The sequence below is a fragment of the Salvelinus alpinus genome, chromosome 11 (genome assembly GCF_045679555.1).
Source record: "Salvelinus alpinus chromosome 11, SLU_Salpinus.1, whole genome shotgun sequence".
Lineage (NCBI taxonomy): Eukaryota > Metazoa > Chordata > Actinopteri > Salmoniformes > Salmonidae > Salvelinus > Salvelinus alpinus.
In genome coordinates this window covers 28,945,007-28,967,682 of record NC_092096.1, presented here as the reverse complement: position 1 = coordinate 28,967,682, position 22,676 = coordinate 28,945,007, and the positions used below count along the sequence as shown (strand labels likewise).

The 22,676-nt window shown below is 42.0% G+C and overlaps 1 protein-coding gene across 4 annotated transcripts in view; it reads right to left on the bottom strand.

The window, feature by feature from the left end:
- LOC139533879 (anoctamin-4-like) overlaps positions 1-22,416 on the bottom strand; it is a 42,220-nt gene extending 19,804 nt beyond the window's left edge. For 2 of the 4 annotated variants that reach the window (XM_071332333.1, XM_071332334.1), the window contains exons 1-10: positions 21,921-22,416; positions 20,641-20,721; positions 14,764-15,000; positions 3,022-3,216; positions 2,583-2,719; positions 2,111-2,263; positions 1,181-1,281; positions 721-765; positions 486-617; positions 18-124 (exon numbers count right to left, since the gene is read on the bottom strand). In XM_071332333.1, coding sequence (XP_071188434.1) covers positions 18-124; positions 486-617; positions 721-765; positions 1,181-1,281; positions 2,111-2,263; positions 2,583-2,719; positions 3,022-3,216; positions 14,764-15,000; positions 20,641-20,721; positions 21,921-22,161 — 1,429 coding nt within the window. In that variant the 5' untranslated portion in view covers positions 22,162-22,416. Of the gene's footprint in view, positions 1-17; positions 125-485; positions 618-720; positions 766-1,180; positions 1,282-2,110; positions 2,264-2,582; positions 2,720-3,021; positions 3,217-11,439; positions 11,862-14,763; positions 15,001-20,640; positions 20,722-21,920 lie in introns of those variants that run through there. The other 2 variants (XM_071332335.1, XM_071332336.1) reach the window with 2 other exon arrangements.
- Between the last annotated feature and the right edge of the window lie 260 nt (positions 22,417-22,676).

Below are 22,676 nucleotides of genomic sequence, written 5' to 3'. Positions count from 1 at the left end.
GACGATGACAATCTCACCCATTTTGTCTTTGCCCTCCTCATATTTGACCCTTTGCAAGATATGATGGACGATGCGACTCCTGGTAGCGTTGTTGAAGAACGTGTCTTTGTTGTGAATGGTGAAACTGTAACATAATATAGATACAGAAAAGGATCCTAGATCATATTTCTTCTAGACCGTTCCAGTCCGTTGGATTTATTGAGCTTTTGAAAAGCACACCATTTTGGCCTGATGTCATCTCAGTGCATTCTATATCATTTTGCCTCGACTGGCGCTTGTGAGCCCCCCCAAAAAGGCCACTAAAATTGGACCACACCCACAAGGAAATTTTGTTCATTTGTTTACACTGCAAAAATGTGGTACCCAAAACTAAGAATTGTGGTTTAAAGATGGAAGACAATGATTCATTTTCACCTTTAAGTTAGTGAGGAAAAAACATATACCAGACTGGTGGTGGACACACACACACACACACACTCACTCACTGATGTATTCTGGAGCGACTGAAGGGGGCGGTAAAGCTCTCGTTCTCCTCCAGGTCAGGGAGGGCGTTGTTGTCAAACTTCATAGGTTTGCGAGGCAGCCATCCTCGAAATCTGTTGATTCTCTTCTCCATCCTGGATGGTGACAGAAAACCCAAAACCACATCAAACATAGCCAGAGACCATTAACATTAGGGTTGTGCCCCAAAATTCAACCAATAAATCAATTCGCACTCACCTACTCATGAACTTGTACCGTCGATGCATGTAGTAGATTTTTCTCCTGAAAACTCCCACAACATTATCAACTATTAAAAATCTCAGTGCAATCTGCGGCGGTCTAGCAGTCTAGGTCACTTAAGCCTCTGGAACACACGGTGCTCGCATGTGTTAGAATGGTAAGAGTGCTCTAGAGGGGTCAGATTCTATCTAACAAACATGAAGAAATACAGAAAATAAAAGTGCATTGCAAATAACTGTAGATTCATAGTGAGTGAGAGAGTGAGAGAGTGAGTGAGTGAGTGAGTGAGTGAGTGAGTGAGTGAGAGAGTGAGCGAGAGAGAGCGAGAGAGACAGAGAGACAGAGAGACAGAGAGAGACAGAGAGACAGGCAGTGTGTGTGGTGGGAACCTGTTTGTCGATGTGATTTATGTGTGTGAGTGTCTGGAACTACAGAGGCTGTGTGTTCGTCTCCCCACCTGAACGGCATCCGAATGTTCATAAGCTCTGCGTAGCGACACAGCACCTCCCAGGGAGCATGCAGCTTCAGGAAGATCACATCACTGTTGCACACAGACAACTGTTGGAGGGGAAAAGACCCAGCATTAGAAGTATTACGTCCTGTTGATACTATTTCTTAGAACAGTTTCTTAGCACATTAAAAAATGTGAATAATATATAATCTAATGTTTTAAATGAGAATGTTTCTATTCTAAATCATGTTGCCACACATGTATCGAGCTTCAGTAGATATGACATTATTTTGATCTCTTTTAGTCCTAATTTGGACTAATCTTCCAAGAGTAGAGAGGTCTATGGACTTCATACCTGGACATAAAGAGGAAAGGGACAGTTGAAATATTGATTTTCTTTTCTCTCTCATCATTTCCTGTGACATCAATTTCCTGTGACTGATCTCAGAACAGTTAACAGGCATTCGCTGTCATGGCTACGGAATAGTTTTTACTAGGATCTTTAAAAGATACCAAACTATGTGAGTTTGATTTCTTTAAAATCCCAGTAGCACAGTTATATAGTCAGTACTGCATTCTCTGATAATTTCAAGCAGAATTCTGCCTTGCATCTTGTTGTCATCATAAGCAGTCTGACAGCAAATGATGCTGTTAAAAGAGAGAAGAAGCATAGTCTCTTTGAATGCTCCATATGATGACCTTGATGTTACTGCGTCAGCACACTAGGCGTCAGCCACTCACACACATGCAAAAGCACACACTCAGCACATTGCTTCCCTGCTCCATTTAAACAGGCTTGAGGATGAAACTTGCCATCAGCACATTTGCATTGGTTTATGAGTGAAAGGCAGAGCTTCAGTGACTACTGTAATACTGTCATACTATAATATACTATTACTGTAATACTATGTTACTGTAATATTCCGTAGTACTCGCCTCCTTCTCCATCTGCAAGCCCTCGGCCCGGATGTTGCGCTCAAATATTTCCCTCTTCTCCGACTGTGGACCAGACTTCCTGTAAACCAGGATGTAGTCGATGTGGCACTTGCCATCGCTGAAGCACAAGCCACTGGACCTACTTCTCCCTACCTGGGGAGAGAAACAGAGGGAGGGAGTAACCACTATAAAGTTGTTTGACCCAAAGTGACTTTAATATATTTTACCATTAACATTTACAGAGGCAGTTGAGCTAAAGTGCTTTGCTCATAAGCACAATATCTAAATATGCTCTTCCAAGGGTTACAGTATATATCACACTACTGTAGTAAGAAACCAATGAGCTCACCCTAAGAAGACGAAACATCTTTACAGATCCCCCAAGGAGGATAAGAATAACACTGACAGCAGCCAGCTTCAACCCACATCGACCATACGTGCTTTACGGACACACCTGTAATTGACCTCTCACCTCTGGTGCCGGGTCAGTCCTGGTGTTGTCGTCCAGGATGCTACTGGTCCCGGGGTCGAGCAGGGTCGAGTCGCCATCTTTGGACGGAGTGCTCAGCCCCTCCAAACTCTCCATTAACAACTTCACATCCTTCAAAACTGGACAGAACATCAGCAGAAAACCCAGCGTCATTGGTCAAACCCTCAATATGTTGTTGATTCTGTGGACACCTAGATTACTTCCTAACTCACTTAATCCATCAAAAACAATTAACAACATATTGACAAAAATCTAAAAAAAATTATAATAATTAAGTGCATGACTACCACTCAGATTTCAACTTCACAAAAGTTTTTTTGTCTCATAAAATTTGCTCTTTAAAAAGATGCTGCACAACAGTTACATTATGGTAATGTTATTTGGTTGAGGTACCCCTTTAAGGAGGTGCCAAATGGCTTACCGGGGGGTGCCACGCTGTTCTGTGTGCTGGGGGAATCCGGTGCCCCAGCCAAGGACTCCTCCATTCTGACTGGCGACCTGTTGTGGGGGAAAGAGAAATCTGCAGCCTCAACCCCAGGGGACGGGGGACGCAGAACTCTGCGTCTGTGGGGGCTCTGCCATTGGAGCTCAGCCCCATGTAGAGAGAAACTCACACCTGGAGGAGAGATACAGAGAGAGAGACAGAAAGACAGAGCGAAAGAGAGAGAAAAAGAGAGAGAAAGAGACAGTGAGAGAGAGAGACAGTGAGAGACAGAGAGGAGAGGGAGAGAATTCATCATATAATCAACCATCAGTAAAGACTGAGGCCCCACATTTAGTGGAAAACAGATGACAGAAGAGGGTGAGTGGTATTATCAGAGCTCAGTAAATAAAGTAAAACTCACAGTTAAATAAGGGTTCAATAAAATACAAATACAAATAAAATAACCTAACCTAACAGTAAGGGAGCTGGAACATTTACATTGTAATGTTTGAGACCTTATCAAACCTTCAGGAGACATCCTCTGTTGGTTAGGAAATGGGAGATAGGTGAATCCAGAGTCTTATATAGTAGGGCTGGGAATTGCCCGGGAGTTCACGATATTATCATCTCGATACTTAGGTGCCGATATGATAATGTATGGCAAATCTCACGATTCTATATGTATGGTGATTCTATATGTATGGTGATTCTATATGTATGGTGATTCTATGATTTTATTGCGATACAGTGATTTTATTGCGATGCGATACAGTGATTTTATTGCGATGCGATACAGTGATTTTATTGCAATGCGATACTGTGATTTTATTGCAATGCGATACTGTGATTTTATTGCGATGCGATACTGTGATTTTATTGCGATGCGATACTGTGTTTTTATTGCGATGCGATACTGTGTTTTTATTGGGATGCGATACTGTGATTTTATTGGGATGCGATACTGTGATTTTATTGGGATGCGATACTGTGATTTTATTGAGATGCGATACTGTGATTTTATTGGGATGCGATACTGTGATTTTATTGCGATTCAATGTTTCTAACATATTGCTCACCATATGTCTGCTGCAGAGAGACAAGAGAGAGCCATGAGAAAACTAGTTTTGATCAGTCAGGGAAATAAGTGCTGAAACCATGTTGGCTTAATATTTAAAAAGAAGATGGAGAACAAGCTATAGGAGGTAAATACCAGAGTTTTGGCACAGGTTGGCCCACAGCCGATAGCGCTAGTGTAACGGATGTGAAATGGCTAGCTAGTTAGCGGGTACGCGCTACTAGCATTTCAATCAGTTACGTCACTTGCTCTGAGACTTAAGTAGGGTTTCCCCTTGCTCTGCAAGGGCCGCGGCTTTTGTGGAGCGATGGGTAACGACGCTTCGTGGGTGACTGTTGTTGATGTGTGCAGAGGGTCCCTGGTTCGCGCCCGTGTCGGGGCGAGGGGACGTACTAAAGTTATACTGTTACATTGGTGCCGTGACCCGGATCACTGGTTGCTGCGGAAAAGGAGGAGGTTGAAAGGGGGGTGAGTGTAACGGATGTGAAATGGCTAGCTAGTTAGCGGGTACGCGCTACTAGCATTTCAATCAGTTACGTCACTTGCTCTGAGACTTAAGTAGGGTTTCCCCTTGCTCTGCAAGGGCCGCAGCTTTTGTGGAGCGATGGGTAACGACGCTTCGTGGGTGTCAGTTGTTGATGTGTGCAGAAGGTCCCTGGTTCGCGCCCGTGTCGGGGCGAGGGGACGGTTTAAAGTTATACTGTTACATTGATGCTGTTGACCCGGATCACTGGTTGCTGCGGAAAAGGAGGAGGTTGAAAAGGGGGTGAGTGTAACGGATGTGAAATGGCTAGCTAGTTAGCGGGTACGCGCTACTAGCATTTCAATCAGTTACGTCACTTGCTCTGAGACTTAAGTAGGGTTTCCCCTTGCTCTGCAAGGGCCGTGGCCTTTGTGGAGCGATGGGTAACGATGCTTCGTGGGCGACCGTTGTTGATGTGTGCAGAGGGTCCCTGGTTCGCGCCCGTGTCGGGGCGAGGGGACGACGTAAAGTTATACTGTTACATTGATGCTGTTGACCCGGATCACTGGTTGCTGCGGAAAAGGAGGAGGTTGAAAGGGGGGTGAGTGTAACGGATGTGAAATGGCTAGCTAGTTAGCGGGTACGCGCTACTAGCATTTCAATCAGTTACGTCACTTGCTCTGAGACTTAAGTAGGGTTTCCCCTTGCTCTGCAAGGGCCGCGGCTTTTGTGGAGCGATGGGTAACGACGCTTCGTGGGTGACTGTTGTTGATGTGTGCAGAGGGTCCCTGGTTCGCGCCCGTGTCGGGGCGAGGGGACGTACTAAAGTTATACTGTTACACTAGCTAACGCTACCAATAGTAGCAAAAATAAATAAATACTTTTTGTGTCAAATATTGATATAATATTGTCCCAAAATAATACACCCCCCCATCACTATTATACAGACATGCAAATCATGAGTAAACTTTACAGTGGCCCCAAAGAAGATGTAGAGATATATCTATCTCTATACAGTCGGGTCTGAAATGATTGACACCCTTAATAAAGATGAGCAAAAAAGACTGTATAAAATAAATAATACAAACACTCAGCTATATTGTTTGCATACTAATGCAATTGATCAGAGAAAGAAATTGCGTGCCCTTAAGTGATTCTGTGCTCCCCCTGAGGAGCCATTATCTAACATGGCCTAGTGAGTAGGCTAACAACAGCCCCTCTGAAGAGGTCTGTGACCCACTCTTCCATTTGACGAGCCTAGGCTCTGGGGAAGGTCGTCGCTGGTCTGAACGCTGAATTTCCCTTTGTGACAGCTCCGCGACTCAGCAGAATATTTCTGCTGAGCCCCAGACATACAGAGGAGGAGTGGGAGAGAGAATGCTCCCTTCCCGCAGTGGCTGAGGTATTGAAATAACAGCAGGTAATAAAACCACCATGAACTCTTTCTTCCTGGCTGAAATCGATGGGCGGGTTCCCTCAGTGACTTCAGTTGTAATAAACGTTTCACTTAGCCATCAGCTGCTAGGAGGTATTTTATAGCGCGAGTAGAGGTTACTGCAGCCCCAAAGGAGATGTGAGGGATAAAAGCCAGGGCACTATAGAAATCGAATGATTCCATCCATAATAACATTACATTTGAAAGGGTTGTCCAACGCAGCTCTGCCGGTCTGAATTGACACATCAAAGCATATCATTTGCACACTTTAAAATGCCATCTGTGCCCATCAAAATCCAAATGACCTGCTACTTCCAAACACGAGGTCTATATCGTGCTGTTACCACGACTACCACAGTACCCTCTAAGTTCAAGATTAAGCACAAGTCACAACATTGAGAAAACCCTTTACATTTAAAATATACTTTACATGATTTATATTAACTAGTCAGTAGATTAGACCCTGGAAAATTATAAATATTGAACATGACAAGATGATTGGCCTACTAATAGACCATTAGGTTGATCTAGGTTGGATGATAAGATATGATATAAGCATAGAAGCCTAGGTGTCCATAGAGAAACAAAGCCAATCAATAATTAACAACAGTGGTTCTGTTGCCTCTGAGTGACCACTAGGCAGCAGCACACACACATTTTAGTCATTTAGTAGATGCTCTTATCCAGAGCAACAGTAGTGAGTGCATACATTTTCCAATACTGGTCCCCCATGGGAATCGAACCCACAACCCTGGTGTTGCAAGCACCAAGCTCTACCAACTGAGACACACACACACAAAACACAAACTGATTTACACAGAGTCAGACAGTCACAGTGCAGAGTCAATGGGCATATCGGCCAAAATCCTGACCCAAAGTACACACACAAAATGCCAATTGTCATGTGGTAATCCATGCCATAAGCGTGGAGGCCAAGCCAGTGCTAACATGTTGCTATGCTAGCTATCTCAGGAGGATGTTCAGGCTAAGCTAGTTGGTTTAAGTAGTTTCCCACACAAAACCATTGTACAGTCACAAACACATAATACTCCTCTCCACTGAATAGTACTATCAGAAACTTCTAATTGATAATGAGAAGTACATTACATTCAGGTGTGCTGCATCACATCACCAGCTAATTACAGGACAAATAGAGTGGCTCATGTGAAAAGTCTAAACAGGATCCATGGGATTTCCCAACTCTAACGACACCCCATTGAAGTTGAAATTTAAAACGTTTAATGGTTAGAGTAAGGGCAGGGAAGTTCCAAGGATCCCAGATAGCACCAACAGTGGCTCATGGCCTCTGCACATGAACAGGTAAGCATTGAGTCTCCCACATGGAGGGAAAATAGGCTCTATTCCTCCAGGAATGGGGGTCATTACCAAGATGCAATGAAGTTAGCAGACAGCAAAACAAAGTATGAAGTTACATTCAGTGGATGTAATGAAATTACACTCAGGAAATGTAACATGGGACTAAAGTGATTCTTAGGTGACTTAATTTGCTAATCTGTGAGTAAAGCTGCACCATTTAGCTAACATGATTTAGCTACAGTGGCGACAAGCATGGTCTCTTTTTTGTTTTCTTGAGTGAGGCAGCTCCAAAATGGAGGTGTTTCAGCCTAGCTCAGTGCTTTCTGTGGTGGTGGGGCGAGCCAGCAGAAAATAGGAGCATTGCGCCGTGATTGGCTCAGTGTTCTGTCACTCATGGGGACACTATGTCATCGCCAAGTTTAAGTCCTTAGTAAGAGTAGACATCCAAAATTTCAGTCCTTTGGGTCCTGCCATAGAGCTTTATTACAAGTCTCAAGATCATTGGCCACATATAAAATTACGTCAAATCACGTTATATGTACAGTAGCTTTGATTGGACTGATCATGTCAACATCTTACTTTCAAAGTCTTAGCTAGCAAGTCATCATCATGAATTAAGTCAACAAACTACTGGCAAATCATTTTTAATCCTTGTCATATGAAGAGAAATAATGAATAGAAATTATAGATAAAACGTATCGGTGCTAATCGGCCATTAGACATAAAGATTACACAACAAGTTGGAAATCACAAATTCAACAATGAGTGGTTTGTAAGAAATCAGTGGCTGACTGCAACATTGCAAAGCAATCACTAGTCTGCTATTCAATGGAGTGGCTGTGTGTTTTTCCCCCAGTGTACCCACCATAAATCCAAAGAATGCCAGACTTTGATGACAAAGTTTGATGACAAATGTGTTGTATGCTGCTGCATAAATGATGTAATATGCCAGAGAGATATGTATACTGTAGCTAAGAAAGTAATACTAAGTGTATGTTGTGTAGTAAGCTGTTAGTAGCCCATGTGCATCACCTTAATATTTTGGTTAATTTTCACCAACGTGGTATTGTAAACACATCGTTTGTGGCAGGTGTGTGGTTATTTGCTAATTTTTGTTTGTACAGTGCTACTGATAGTAGTGGTGGTGCTTGGCTTGCACGTGCAAATTCAGCACACACAACATTATATAATAGAATTGTGTTATTTGACTTGTCAAATTAAAAGCTTATTTAATGCGTCAAATAGTGTTATATGACATGTATATTTTTGACAGGCAAAGACCCAAACGGCGTTCAATGTGTCTCACCCTAATAATTTGGTCTATTTTCACCTCTTAATTTTGTCTACTGTTCTAACTTGGTGGTGCACATGTAGCCTATAACCTGTTTAATATAAATGTAATAATTGAATATTGTAAGAGCTTTCATTGTCTGTTTATGTGCCCCCTTTATTTTTCCTATGGTTCTGACTTGTTGTACAGAGAGTACACTAAGAACGGCCCATGTTCTGAATTCTGTCGCTGTACATTTCAAAAGTCCTGAACAAATAGTTATATTGACTACGTCCGTAGTCGCTCGCTCATTAATCGAAATTACAGATTGCCTCTTATCCGCTTGTCGTCCTCTTATGCCATAGTTTGTACATCTCCATTGTCAGTAGAAACCACATTTGTTTAAACAAGTCAGCCATATCAGCTATGTTTTTTTTAAAGGCAGTAAATGAGGCTGAATTAACTTTCTTCTCTGGCAGACAAGGCTCCGCTGAAAGCCAAGTGTAGCAGTGGTAAGGTGTTAGGACTGCTGTTGGGACAGCTTTATGTATGACAGCTTTATTGGGGCAGCAGGTAGTCTAGTGGTTAGAGCGTTGGGCCAGTAACCGAAAGGTTGCTAGTTAGAATTGCCGAGCTGACAAGGTAAAAATCTGTCATTCTGCTCCTGAACAAGGCAGTTAACCTACTGTTCCTAGGCCATCATTGTAAATAAGAATTTGTTCTTAACTGACTTGCCTAGTCAAATAAAGGTTAAATACAAAATAAAATGTAGGCCCTAACAGTTTGTGGTCACTGTTATAGTGCAAATAATGTATTGTTTAGTGTTGTGTTGTGTAGTGGCTTTGCTGGCATGCACCCCACATTTTGTTTTGTGTGCCCCACCAAGATTTACATGCTAAAATCACCACTGTTTAGCTAACATTATTTAGCCTGGCTCACAATTCACAGCAAATCAAATCAAATTTTATTGGTCAATTACACATATTTAGCAGATGTTATTGTGGGTGTAGCGAAATGCTTGTGTTCCTAGCTCCAACTGTGCAGTCATATCTAAACAATTCACAACAGTAGTGTTCCCTACAAAATAATCATTCTGTCAAGAGTCAAATTGTTTTTCCCTCATTCCCATAAATGTTACCTCTTACATGATGAAAAAGAGATTGGTTAGTATTGATCCAGAATATTTATTTCACATTTCATGTTATTTATGACCACACAAATCTAATGAGCTGAGCTCATAGAGGTCCTATAATTCATGTGATTCTGTATGTAATTCTATGGCTTAAACAGTCGGCACTCATTAGATCTGTATCATTATAAGACTCTCTGTTATACCTGAATTTGAGTGATTCCATACGAAACCAGGACAAAATGTCATAAATATGCCAACTTTTCTTAATTATTTCTCAATTATACTTTTAGATAAATATGTCAACAATACCTCCCCCAAAGAAAAATTATATGAATAAAATAGTGAAAATCCCCAAAAACCATGGTATTTCTTTGTCCTGGTTTCATATGAAATCTCCACTCATTTGTAACATAAGCTACTGGTGAGGTCACCTCAGCCTTGGCAGCAGAGGAAAACAGACAGAGCACCGAGATATTTTGGGATGGACGCCCATTTTTGGATCTGAATGTCTGGAAATAGTGAACTCGTCAAAAACTAGACCACCCACACAATATATTTATCATGGAATCTACAAACAATCTAAAACTGTTGAACAGGACAGACAACAGCAAATGTTGCATGATACCCAGTCAGACACACCGATTAACCAACAATCTAGGCTACATGAGAATACTTAAAAATCAGAAGTAGGGTTCAAATAAATAGTCAAAGCTAGTTTCGGTTGGTTTTCAAATAGCTTTTTAGCGGACTTCTCCACGCATCGAGGAAACAAGCCCAAGGCTTCCAGGCTCCCACTGATGCAACGATGGTGAGTTACATTGCATTACATTCTTGGGTACAATAAAACTTTTGTTGAATATTAAGATGTTTTGCAACAAAGTCCATGAACTGCTAGTTATGCTGCGAAAATGACTTTTGAATTGAATGAAAAATGCTACAGTATAACAGTATTGCTAGTTGATTTGTAACCCTGAATCATAAACCACTGATGATTGTCAGTAGAGAAATCTTTCTTGCGAAAAATTATTCCCCAATGAAATCGCTAGCGCCTCCTCAGTTCATATGACATAACCTTGCCTTAGCATGACAGCTCACAGTAGGCTAGCTGGTTGGGTAAGTGAGCGGAAAATAAAAAGGGGGGAGGGTTGCCATGGGGACCAGGTATCAGGAAGACAGAGGAGGGTTCTGTACCACTACACCAGCACAGTCAGGGGACAACAGACCTCCAGGCTTCGTTAGGCCCCGGGGCAACACAATGGCCGTTTCACGCCTGCCAGATGGGAAACAGAGCTCAGACACACGGCGTCTCCAGTGAGCACTGACCAACTTCTCCTTCCCTGAACCATGCATAATGGAGGAGTGTTACACTTAGGACACACAGCTCATTTACAACCCCCGGAGTGAAACCGTGTGGGAGGGAGGGCGATACGGGAGCCAAGGAGAGATGGGAGAAAGAGGGAGAGAGTGTGTGTGTATGCGTGTGTGAAGGTCAAATGCCTGTACGGTTCAGGAACACAACAGTGTGAAAAGAGAACAGAGATGATAGACAGTAAAAGAAGAGTACATGTGGGTCATAGCATATGAGTGAGGGACAGAGAAAGAAAGAGATCGAAACAGAGAGGGGGGGAGCGAGCGAGAGCGACAGAGAGAGAGATCACTGCAGCAAAACCACTACAGAGGGGAAAAAAACACTGCTGTGGGTCAAGTTGCCTGCAGCACTCACCATGCAAGGTAGAGAGGGAGAGAGCTTCAACCCCTCAGAGGGCAACAGGAGGAGGGGACGACACAACCCAGGGGCCGACCCAGCGGAGGCTCTGCAAGCGCTACAGTAGCTACAACTAGCTAAACTTGGCTCCCGCACTAAAGACCCCGCAGGGGGAAAAGGACCTTCTGCAGAGGCAATTAGCTGCATTCCCCATGTTACTTCCACTCCCGAGCACCGCAGCGCTCTGCTCTAGCTCCTGAGCTCCCTCACACACACACACACACCACTCTGCTCATCCCCAAAACATCCCTCAGATTATATAAACCTCTGTCCAGCCGGCACGAGGCAAAGCTCAGGAAGAAACAGATGCAGACCAGCTTAGATCCTCTCTCAGGGAAAAATACAAGCAGAATGTCTATGCAGAGAGAGGGAGAGAGCGAGAGCAAGAGCAAGAGAGCTGCAAGACAATCAGTATTCTTAATCAGTTATCCCTGTCAGCCAATCCGTGGGATAGAAGCTTTGAGGGTAGCCAATCGGAGCAGGGCTGCCTCTATCAGTGTGGTTGTTGACCAAAGGAATGACAGTTTCTGCTGCTCTGGGTGTCAATGTGTTTTTTAAAGCCAGCACCTCACACACATGCACATAAACACATTGATGCACACACACAATTGTTGTGTACAGTGTGTATATTTTAAAAGGAGGAATCCCTTAGAAAACTCTACCATTAGTTACCCTACTTGCATGCAACACTCAGAGTGAGTGAAACGCTACTGCAAATTAAACAAATCCTACATATACTATAATAGCTGGCTGCTTTCCAAAAGTGTGTTTTCAAGTCTGTTGTACGCTTTACCATGTTAGTAACACCATTTTAACAATTTGTTTTCAGGCAGGATCCAACTGGAACAGTCTGCTAACCAGTGGTGTAAAGTACTTAACTTCTTTGGAGATCGGTGTCCCTTCCACGGGACGGTTGAGGCTAATGCGATTAGCATGAGGTTGTAAGTAACAAGAACATTTCCCAGGACATAGACATATCTGATATTAGCAGAAAGCTTAGATTGTTGTTAGTCTAACAGCACTGTCCAATTTACAGTAGCTATTACAATGAAAGAATACCATGCTATTGTTTGAGTGCACAATTTTGAACATGAAAAGTTATTAATAAACAAATTAGGCACATTTGGGCATTCTTGATACAACATTTTGAACAGATATTAAATGGTTTATTGGATCAGTCTAAACCTTTGCACATACACTGCTGCCATCTAGTGGCCAAAATCTAAATTACACCCGGGCTGGAATAATACATTATGGCCTTTCTCTTGCATTTCAAAGTTGATGGTACAAAAAAATACAAAATAATGTTTTTTTTCTTCTTTGTATTATCTTTTACCAGATGTATTGTTATATTCTCCTACATTCCTTTAACATTTTCACAAACTTCAGTGTTTCCTTTCAAATGGTACCAAGAATATGCATATCCTTGCTTCAGGGCCTGAGCTACAGGCAGTTAGATTTGGGTATGTCATTTTAGGCGAAATTAAATGTAAAAAAAGGGGCAGATCCCAGAACTTTAAAGTATTTTTAATTAAGACTTTTTGGGGGTATCTGTACTCTACTATATTTTTTTGTTGTCAACTTTTACTTACAATAAATGTACTTTTTATTCCATACATTTTCCCTGACACCCAAAAGTACTTGTTACATTTTGAATGCTTAGCAGGACAGGAAAATGGTCAAATTCACACACTTATCAAGAGAACACGTGGTCATCCCTACTGCCTCTGATCTGGCAGACTCAATAAACACAAAATGCATAATTTGTAAATAATGTCTGAGTGTTGGAGTGTGCCCCTGGCTATCCATACATTTTTAAAACAATAAAATGGTGCATCTGGTTTGCTTAATATTGTCACGCCCTGACCTTAGTCCCTTTTTTATGTCTCTATTTTGGTTTGGTCGGGGCGTGAGTTGGGGTGGGCATTCTATGTTTTGTGTTCTATGTTTTCTATTTCTGTGTGTTTGGCCGGGTGTGGTTCTCAATCAGAGGCAGCTGTCTATCGTTGTCTCTGATTGAGAACCATACTTAGGTAGCCTTTTCCCACCTGTGTTTTGTGGGTAGTTGTTTTCTGTCTCTGTGTCTGTACCAGACAGGACTGTTTCATTTGTTCCGCTTTTGTTATTTTTTGTTCTAGTGTTCAGTGTTATTAAAAATCATGAACATGTACCATGCTGCACGTTGGTCCTCTCCTTCTTCCTCAGACGAACACCGTTACAAATAAGGAATTTGAAGAGATTTATACTTTTACTTTTGATACTTAAGCATATTTTAGCAATTACATTTCCTTGTGATACTTAAGTATATTTAGAACCAAATACTTGGACTTTTACTCAAGTAGTATTTTACTGGGTGACTAACTTTTACTTGAGTAACTTCCTATTAAGGTATCTATACTTTTACTTAAGTATCACAATTGGGTACTTTTTCCACCACTGGTACTAACCACAAATAGACTGTGTGTATGCTTATGTAACAACCATATTTGTTTCAAGCACAGAATTTTTTCGAGCATGGTTAGGTTTTGTGATGTACAGTATGGTATTTCAAATATTAGATTCACAGTCAACCAATAAGGTGGAAAGCATCCACATATTATTTCAAAAAGGTCAGCGGTGGGTTGTTCCACCTCAAAAAGCACAAGAAAGAGGATTTACACCCATTATCTCAGATTGTTCTGAAATTCTTTCTGTTAGAAACATAAGATTAGCACTCCTGCTACATTATTTTGTTGAGATATTAAGCTAATTTATTGAGTATTATATGAATCCTATAAATTAAAAATTGGCAATTTGCATGCAATCAATTAGCTTGATTTCTCAGAAATCAAATTATATTTCAACAAAATAATGCTGCAGGACATCTTATCTGTTTCTAACTACAGAAATAATTTCAGAACAATCTGAGATAGTGAGTGTCATGACTTGCTGAAATGACATGGAACGATCCAGGTGTGTTCATACTATAATGTGATTCCAGGATACTCTCTTCTGTGCAACTCAGAACCAACAGACTGACTCGATATAACTCATCAGAGGGCCGAATGAATTTATTTCAAATGACTAACTCAGTAAAATCGTTGAAATTGTTGCGTTTATATTTTTGGTCAGTATACATCTACTGATGGCTCTCACTACTGCCATCTACTCCGATTACGGTCAACGCCAAAGGTTCTGAGCTTAGGCAGGATAAGCCGTTTCTAGACCGGATTTTTAGTGACCAAACCACAGAGCTGAGATTAGAATGACGTCAGGGTTCAAAGTTGAAAGGTGAAACCTTACTTGTGCTGCTTTCGCTGATGGTCTCCTGGCTGGCGCTGCAGTGGGATGATATAGGGTTGATTGACAGGGAGGCAGGACAGGACACTGGCTCTTGGTACTCAGGGAGTTGCGGGGCTGCGGCAGCGGAGGCCTCGGAGCGAACCCCATCAGGACTGTCACACAGGGGGTGACCTCTGGAAGGGAATGGACTGTTCCAATGAGAGATACCAATGGCCACTTGGCCCCCGAGATCAAACCCTGTAGGGAATATTAATATCTCAGACTGAAAGAGTTTCTCAAAACAGACTCCCTTCCTATAACACATAACCCTGGAAAGCATGTGAATGTGAACACTTGTCCTTGCAACTTGCATACTTAGTCTATTTCTCTTACAGCAATGTCAGGGTTCTTTGAAAAGCCTTGATATTGAATAGATCCCAGAAAGTCAGACATTGCAGAAAAATCCCATTGCTTGAAAAGGGAAATGAGTGATATTATTCAAATAATTTCCTGTTTCATAATGAAACTAAGGTTGTTGCTCTCTGGAGGATTGAGTTTCCACTTACGATTACATTTCCCATATCTCAGAAATTCAGGGTCCACTTCCCTAGTTGAACCAATTTAGCAAAATGCAGACATATTTCGCTCTCCCAGTTCAAAAGGAAAAACGGGGAGGGGGGGGGGGGGGGTGGTGGGCTATGTCCATAACAATGCTGCTCTCTAGTGGTTGATGTTGCCAACTCCATGACTGTCCTTTCCCTTGTCTGATGAGTCCATCTTCGTTTCTCGTTTGTCAGTGGTCTACTTCCACATACATCTTGGGAAGTATCAGAACTAAGTATGAGGAGGCTACTTATGACAAAAAGTATGTTTTGACAGTTGCCAACTAAATCTATATTAAAAAGGTATGTTGTGAAACATTTCCACCTGCAAGCACCTTTGTGGAAGTCTGTAAATTCTGTAAAATCTGTAGAATTAAATAAGAAAAATATGGTAACATTGATAGCATGCTGCATAGTGTACATTTAACTTGAATTGATTTAACAGAGTTTACTTTATGCATTTGACTTTCCTTTTGAAGCATACCACATGAAGGTTGCCAACAAACCCAACAATCCTAAAGACATTGTATGAACGCAAATATCCAAAGAGCAAAGAGATCCTTCTTTAGCTTTTCTGGAAACACAACCCCAGCACATTATAAGATACACTTCAAATGAGTGGATTTGGCTATTTCAGCCACAACCGTGGCTGGCAATCTCCATAGACAAACATTGACAGTAGAATGGCCCATCTGAAGAGCTAGTAGCCTTCTTATTAATGCTGTGTAAAGCATCAGTAGACAGTAATGCATAATTCATTGCATTTTTTATTAGGCTATATATTACACTGAAGCAAGCACTAAAATGGAATTAAGAATGTAGGAAAAAAAATGTATCGCCTCTACTAGGGGTGGCAACTATATTACTACTATTTATTCATTAACATAAATCTTTATTCCTATCATTGCAAATGTAGTGGATCCCTGGGAAATCTCAACCTCCATTGCAACTGTATGCCACTTGAAATGCTATAGCATACAAGGTAATCCACACCTGCGTGTGCTTCAGGGTGCCCTCTAAAACCATCCATGTAATGAGCTGTTTGAATGATACAGTGTGTTCTAAGCAACATCTCTGTCGCAGTCATCATAAAACAAATTGCCCTGCCTAGCTCTCTGAGGAACGTGAGGCCCAGATCACCACCGCCAGCACTTCCTGCCTCTTAGCGGGACCAAGGTACACTACTATGCAGGTGCCTAGAATTGGGCTAGATTTGTATTATTTTGTATTTATTAAGGATCCCCATTAGGCAGCAGCTACTCTTTCTGAGGTCCAGCAACATTAAATCAAATCAAATTTTATTGGTCACATACACATATTTAGCAGATGTTATTGCGGGTGTAGTGAAATGCTCGTGTTCCTAGCTCCAACAGTGCAGTAGTATCTAACAATTCACAACAATACACAAATCTAAAAGTAAAAAAATGTGTTGCATTAAGGCAACATATTACATGACATTACATTGCATAACACTTTTCACAACACATTATATGCTCCCTCGGGCAACTACTCTACTACCACATATCTACAATACAAAATCCGTGTGTACTTGTGTGTAGAGTGGGTGTATTATCATGTGTGCCTCTTCACAGTCTACAGCCTTATTCTAAAATGTATTAAATTAAAATGTTTTCCTCATCAATCTACACATTGTAGCCCATAATGACAAAGCGAAAACTGGTTGACATTTTAGCAAATATATTAAAAATTAAAACAGGGGTCTCCCGAGGGGAACAGCGGTCTAAGACAGTGCTGGAAGTGTCACTACAGATCTGGGTTTGATTACGGGCTGTGTCGCAGCCGGCTGCGACCGGTTGTCCCATGAGGCGGTGCACAATTGGTTAAGCGTTCAGCATGCGCGCTGACTTTGGTCGCCAGCTGTACAGTGTTTCCTCTGACACATTGGTGCGGCTGGCTTCCGGGTTAAGCGACCAGTGTGTCAAGAAGCAGTGCGGCTTGGCGGGGTCGTGTTTCGGAGGACGCATGGCTCTTGACCTTCACTTCTCCCGAGTCCGTACGGGAGTTGCAGCGATGGGACAAAACTAACTATCAATTGGATATCACGAAATTGGGGAGAAAAAGTGGTAAAAAGTACAAACAATTTAAATATATACATATTACAAAAAGCTCTCGGCTGTGCTTCCCTTTGTAGTCTGTAATAGTTTGCAGGCCCTGCTACATCCGACGAGCGTCCGAGCCGGTGTAGTACAATTCGATCTTAGTCCTGTATTGATGCTTTGCCCGTTTGATGGTTCATCTGCGGGCATAGCCGGATTTCTTATGAGCTTCTGGGTTAGAGTCCCGCTCCTTGAAAGCGGCAGCTCTACCCTTTAGCTCAGTGCGAATGTTAACTGTAATCCATGGCTTCTGGTTGGGGTATGTACATACAGTCACTGTGGGGAAGACGTCCTCGATGCACTCATGTGGTGTACTCCTCAATGTCATCGGAAGAATCCCGGAACATATTCCAGTCTGTGCTAGCAAAACAAAACACAGTGTCCTCCATCATTCTTAAATGGAAGAAGTTTGGAACCACCAAGACTCTTCCTAGAGCTGGCCGCCGGCCAAACTGAGCAATCAGGGAAGAAGGGCCTTGGTCTGGTAGGTGACCAAGAACCCGATGGTCACTCTGACAGAGCTTCAGAGTTCCTCAGTGGAGATGGGAGAAACTTCCAGAAGGACAACCATCTCTACAGCACTCCATCAATCAGGCCCTTATGGTAGAGTGTCCAGACGGAAGCCACTCCTCAGTAATAGGCACGTGACAGCTCGCTTGGAGTTTGGCAAAACACACCTAAAGGACTCTCAGACCATGAAAAACATGGTGAACATGGTGAACATCTGATGAAACCAAGATTGAACTCTTTGGCCTCACTGCCAAGCAACACGTCTGGAGGAAACCTGGCACCATCCCGACGGTGAAGCATGGTGGTAGCAGCATCATGCTGTGGTAATGTTTTTCAGCGGCATGGACTGGGAGACTAGTCAGGATCGAGGGAAAGATGAACAGAGCAAAGTACAGAGAAATCCTTGATGAAAACCTGCTCCAGAGCGCTCAGGACCTCTGGGGTGAAGGTTCACCTTCCAACAGGACAACGACCCTAAGCACACAGCCAAGACAACGCAGGAGTGGCTTCGGGACAAGTCTCTGAATGTCCTTGAGTGGCCCAGCCACAGCCCAGAATTGAACCCGATCTAACATCTCTGGAGAAACCTGAAAATAGCTGTGCAGCGACGCTCCTCCAACCTGACAGAACTTGAGAGGATCTGCAGAGAAGAATGGGAGAAACTCCCCAAATACAGTTGTGCCAAGCTTGTAGCATCATACCCAAGACTCAATGATGTTATCGCTGACAAACGTGCTTCAACAAAGTACTGAGTAAGGGGTCTGAATACTTATGTAAATGTGATACCATTTAAAAAAAAATGTTTTAATAAAATGTCCCCCCAAAAATGTAAAAAACTGTTTATGCTTTGTCATTATGGGGTATTTTGTGTAAATTGATAGGGGGGAAAACTATTTAATCCATTTCAGAATAAGGCTGTAACTTAACAAAAATGTGGGAAAAAACAAGGGGTCTGAATACTTTCCGAATGCACTGTACCTGATGTGAAATAGAGTTCCATGTAGCCATGGCTCTACGTAGTACTGTGCACCTCCCATAGTCTGTTCTTGACTTGGGGACTGTGAAGAGACCTCTGGTGGCATGTCTTTTGGGGTATGCATGGGTGTCTGAGCTGTGTGCTAGTAGTTTAAAACAGACACCTCGGTGCATTCAGCATGTCATGGATATTATTAATGTTAGCTCTCTGTGTACATTTAAGGGCCCTGTTCTGAGCCAACTGTAATTTTCCAAGGTCCCTCGTGGCAACTGACCACACGACTGAACAGTAGTCCAGGACGACCAAACTAGGGCCTGTAGGACCTGCCTTGTTGATAGTGTTGTTAAGGTAGAGCAGCGCTTTATTATGGACAGACTTCTCCCCATCTTAGCTACTGTTGTATCAACATGTTTTGACCATGACAGTTTACAATCCAGGGTTACTCCAAGCAGTTTAGTCACCTCAACTTGCTCAATTTCAACATTATTTATTTATGGCTTTACTCAAAGCCAGTGGCATATCAATAGCAAAGATTGAAAAAGTAAGGGGCCTACACAGCTGCCCTGGGGATTATGTTGGAGAGGAAGCCTCTGTGTTCTGTTAGACAGGTAACGCTTTATCAACAATATAGCAGTATAGCAATATAGTAAAGTCATAACACATACGTTTTTTCGGCAGCAGACTATGATCGATAATGTCAAACGCAGCACTGAAGTCTAACAAAACAGCTCCCACAATCTTTTTATTATCAATTTCTCTCAGCCAATCGTCAGTCATTTGTGCAAGTGCTTGTTGAACGTCTTTCCATAGAAGCGTGCTGAAAGTCTTGTCAATTTGTTTACAGTAAAATAGAATTGTATCTAGATTCATCATGGGCTGTGATCAGCTGGCCTGGTCAATAAGTGAATTCAAACAATGATGAGTGCAGCAGTCAGTATGTTTGACCAGGCAAATATTCTGCATCAATTCAATACATTTGATTAGATGTAGCTCATCACTTTAGAACACCATTTGCTTGGAATCCAGGAATTGTCCATGGTTATAATACGCTTATTCATTTCCGATATTCAACAGCACTTACTAGAGTAAAGACTACAACAAACCAATAGGGTTGAATTAGGGGAGACTGATCGTCCATTAGCACTTTAGGGGACCCATAGTGATGCAGAGTACCCTATCCTGGCAAACAATGGGGAAAGATTTTAAATCACACTCATCCAGGGGGTATATCGACTCCTCTGAAGGCAGCTTATTGAGAAAGGCTATTGATGTCATTTTCTGAAGACTAGAGGTGGCTCAAGGTAAAGCATGTGGGCTACATTTAGAATGATCAATCTGTGAATGACTTGTGCCTGGTCAAAAACTCATCCATGCATCCATTAACATTAGCTTTTTATGTAGGCTACTCTATATCAATTTCATTGTCAAGAACTCCACATACAGCACCTGAAGAATTGTTCATGTGCAGGTGTAAAAGATGCATGATATTGGATCTTGTCTACTTCTACCTGATAAAGGATAGACTCATTTTTTAAAAGTCTGATTTCTTGGCGTGGTCAGCATTTTCACACAGGGTCTATTTTCCAAACATTTCTGAAAGTTTCAGTGTGACTTTTTCCCGCCAAACCAAATATGGCCTCCCGTTGCGGTCTCTTTTGGATATAGAGTAAGACATTCTGTAAAGTACAATTACCGATGGTGATCTGACTGACGCAGCTGTAAAAGGTTCCCGTTCCAGTGGAGACGTTGTAACTGCCACTGCTTGGTTCACGGTCTGGAAAGACAACATCATCATTGGTTGCCCTTGATCAGAGCCACTCCCACATCACACTCAACCTTCAAGAACATGTTTCTTCACCCCAGATAACCTGGATTCATCCCATGCAAGGTCACACACAGTAGTCGATTTACTGCTTTGGAGTTTCTTGGAGGACATTTTTGTGTTTTAGAACAGAAGACAAAAACGCCCCCATTGGTTCGATTAGCTTTTATGGAGGAGCTAAATCTTGCCAGAGGCTGCTGAAACTTACTAAATAAATAACGTCTGTTTTTGGATGGACTTTTGTGTCTGGGATGGGGCAAGTGCTGCAATATAATCAATACTGTACTCAGAGATACATGTTTCCTTTAATTCAGGGGGATGTTTGTTGTCGCCACTCTGAAAATGGACTGAAAACATTTGCGCCTAACTATCCAATGTGTATTTAAAGTAAAGGCACACTAAATAGGTCCTAAATTGCAATACTGTTTCCACGTCCACTACAAGACCTATGTCGAGTCAGACTACTCAAAATATGCAATGGTCATTCATTAGCCAAAAAGACATTAACATTTTGGAAACGTTACTAATTATATTAAGGGGAAAGGGTGCCAACATTTACAAACAATTACGTAGGCCTACTTCAGATAACATGATGCAAAAGGTTTAAAAAGACTCACATCTTGTATTTCCACACTTGGTGTCATATTGGAATACTGGTGTGCATGCATGTCAATGACTCTCCATAATGGGTGAATGTGAGCAGTTTTGCTGGCTACGATTATGAGGGTCATCCAGTCAAATAAAACATTTACCCTGAAACCTATGGCTGATGAGCTGAGAAATAACCAATTCAATCTGGGTCATCAAGGGAAATTAAAATGTTAATGTTTAATAACTCTGAGTTGGCCTATAGAAAAACAATCACATTTAGGCTTCATCAGGACTATACATGATTTATATTAAGCATCTATGTACTTGCTTATGGCTGCCCTTAAATGTTTAATTTAAAGTTAGTGTGGGATGTTAGTGTAAATTGTAGCGCACTGTACATTTTGCTACATTGTATCACCACCCCATGCACCAACACTTATCTACAGAATCAGATATAAGCGCTCTGTGTAAAGGGGTTATTCGTTTGTTTTCATTAATCTCGTGTCGCCTACTTTGAAAACCTTAAAGAAAAAATATACAATGCTTTCTTTGGACTTTACCTGCTGTGGAACAGGAGGATAGCCGCGTGTCTGTCGCCAGTGCTGGGCTTCCAGGACACACCCGTCCCGTTTCATCCTGAGATTGCAGACAAACAATATGTTCATTGACGTCTCCAGTTTTACATCCCCGTTGCTGCTCGGTCCCTCCGCTGCATATCCCTGGTTGAATCCTCATACCCTTGTTGAGCTGACGAACCAACCGAACATCAGTCCCAGAACAGTCATGATCCACGAGCATCATCACCAGCAAGTTCAATTCCTGGGATATGTTAGCCAGCCTACATGTCTCGAGCACACGTGTAGCTAATATTTTAATGACTATAAATAAATACAGAACGTAGGCTACAACTACTCAGGATGTATAACGTTTTTTTATGGATAATTTGGTTTGCCATTCTGTTATCGTCCACCCTGACTTCGTCCTTCCAAATAGCTTGGAGAATAAGGTCGATGGATTTAGCATTGGGCGAAGAGTTTGGGACAGGCGTGGTTTTCATGCACGTCGACCAGGTGGCACCCTGCCACACTCCTGACTGTTCATAGGCTGCAGATTAATAGATGGACGTGTTCCTACAGCTAGAGACTTACAAAATACGCATCTTTATAAATTAACCATGAGTGTAGCATATTGCTGTAGCCTAAGACCATTAAATATATTTGAACCTTAGAGGCATTTTCTGATTTAAGCACACAACCTTTTATTGAAAAGTACTTACATTTGACTGACGTCAAACAACAAATTCTGCAGCATATAGC